The sequence below is a fragment of the Emiliania huxleyi genome (genome assembly GCF_000372725.1).
Source record: "Emiliania huxleyi CCMP1516 unplaced genomic scaffold EMIHUscaffold_4375, whole genome shotgun sequence".
Taxonomy (NCBI): Eukaryota; Haptophyta; order Isochrysidales; family Noelaerhabdaceae; genus Emiliania; species Emiliania huxleyi.
In genome coordinates, this window is record NW_005198703.1 from 1 (window position 1) to 1,736 (window position 1,736).

General features: G+C 58.1%; 1 protein-coding gene across 1 annotated transcript; it reads right to left on the reverse strand.

Annotated features, from left to right (window-relative positions):
• Positions 1-57: 57 nt before the first annotated feature.
• Positions 58-540, reverse strand: EMIHUDRAFT_256126 (hypothetical protein; the record flags this gene model as incomplete). Its single annotated transcript, XM_005768977.1, has 1 exon — positions 58-540. A coding segment is annotated over one exon (483 nt), but the record flags the coding sequence as incomplete, so codon positions are not given.
• Positions 541-1,736: the final 1,196 nt, after the last annotated feature.

The following is a 1,736-nucleotide window of genomic DNA, read 5'->3' on the forward strand; positions in this document are numbered from 1 at the left end:
GAGGAAGAGGAGGAAGGCGGGCGCCGCGTCGGGCGCCGCGAAGAAAGCGAGGAAAACCTGCGTCAGCAGCGAGCCAGACAGGCCGTAGAAGGACTTTGTCAGCCCGAGCACGAGGCCGCGCGACTCGCGGAAGTTGGCGCTGCAGGTGGCAATGGCGGCGCAGTCGAAGTAGCCCGACCCGTGCCCCCACAGGAACCAGAGCAGCCAGAGTACCGCAAAGTTGGCGTGCACATCAAACGCGGAACAGAGCCAGAGGCCGCCGTAGCCGAGCAGCGTGAGCGCCGCGCCCGCAAAGACGACCGTCCGCGGGCCGCCTCGGCGCGCGTCGTACAAAAAGCCGGCGAGCGGCACCCAGTTGCCCAGGTTGGACGCGAAGACCAAGTACTCCATGAGCGCCTCGCCGTCTGCGGCGCCAGGAAACAGGCGCGGCCGAAGCGCGGCGAGGTAGAGGTTTGTGATGTACACGCTCCCGCCGCAGAGCTCGAGCAGCATTGAGGCGACCAGGACGGACCAGCGGGAAGTGGGGAAGAGCGAAGACATTGCGCTGGTCGGCCCCTTGCCTAAACGGGAAAGAGAACCAAAAAAACCCGGTGAACCTTCTTTTCTACCAGGCTACGAGCTTACTTCCTCTTGATCACAGCGGATTTTGGTCACAGTTTTCACATCATCGCAGAGACGCAACGCGCTAGCATTTCTGTGCGAGTGTGAGCACCCACGCTCGGTGGGATGTCTCAGTCGGGGTGACCGGTGTGAAGGCCTATTTTCGGTGTGTTCTGGCTCTATCAGCGCACCCCGCTGCCAACGGCACCCAACCGGTTCGTACCGGTGTATATGGCCCCAAGTAAGTACCACCCCACGGTAAGCCTGGTAGGTCAGGCGTGGGTTCGTATGCCTTGTGTTAGTAAGCGTCTGTAAGAACAGACAGTCCCTGTAAGTATCCTGTAGACAGCTGTAAGTTTTGGTCTACGCCCAAAAGCCGGCCACGCCTCTAGCAACGTCTTCTAGGACTAAGAGCAGCTCCGCTCCCAAGGTGACGGGTGACGCCTACGACTACTACCAGCGCGCTCGCAATCCGAGCAAAGGCTAGGATTGCGAGCAGCACTGCTCACAATCCTAGCGACAGGCCTCCGATTGCGAGCAGGAGCGCTCGCAATCCTAGAACTTTCGCCGATTACGAGCCTCGAGCGACACCGCCCACAGTCCTACGACTTCTAGGATTGCGCGCGGGTCGGCCCTCGCAATCGCGGTGCGATCACTGTTTGGATTGTGAGGAGACCATCCCGGCGCGCTCACTCACAAGCGCTCGCGGCTGGAGCGATTGGGAGCCCTCTCTGTGCAATCCTTGGATCTTTGGTACGATTGTGAGCACCGTTTTTCCGTATTCTTTCCGTATTCTTGTCCCAAACAGGGTATATATTCTCGAATATGCCACAAGAGTACAGCTCCAAATCGGGCCTACCTATATTCTCAAATATTCATTATATTCCCGCTGAAAATCGCTGAAAATCGCTTCGAAAAAGAATATAGAATCGGAAGAATAACGTATGAAGGCCAACGCTCGCTCAGCATCTTTCTTGAACGAATGCCCGCGATGAGCAGCGAGGCGAGGGACAAGGGGTCTCCTCGCTGCCGATCGTCGGCCCGATAAACTGCAGCGAACATCTCCAATAACACGAGCGTAGGGGAAGAAAGTGGTAGCTCACACGCGTCACACCTTGCTGTCGCCTGTCACAAAA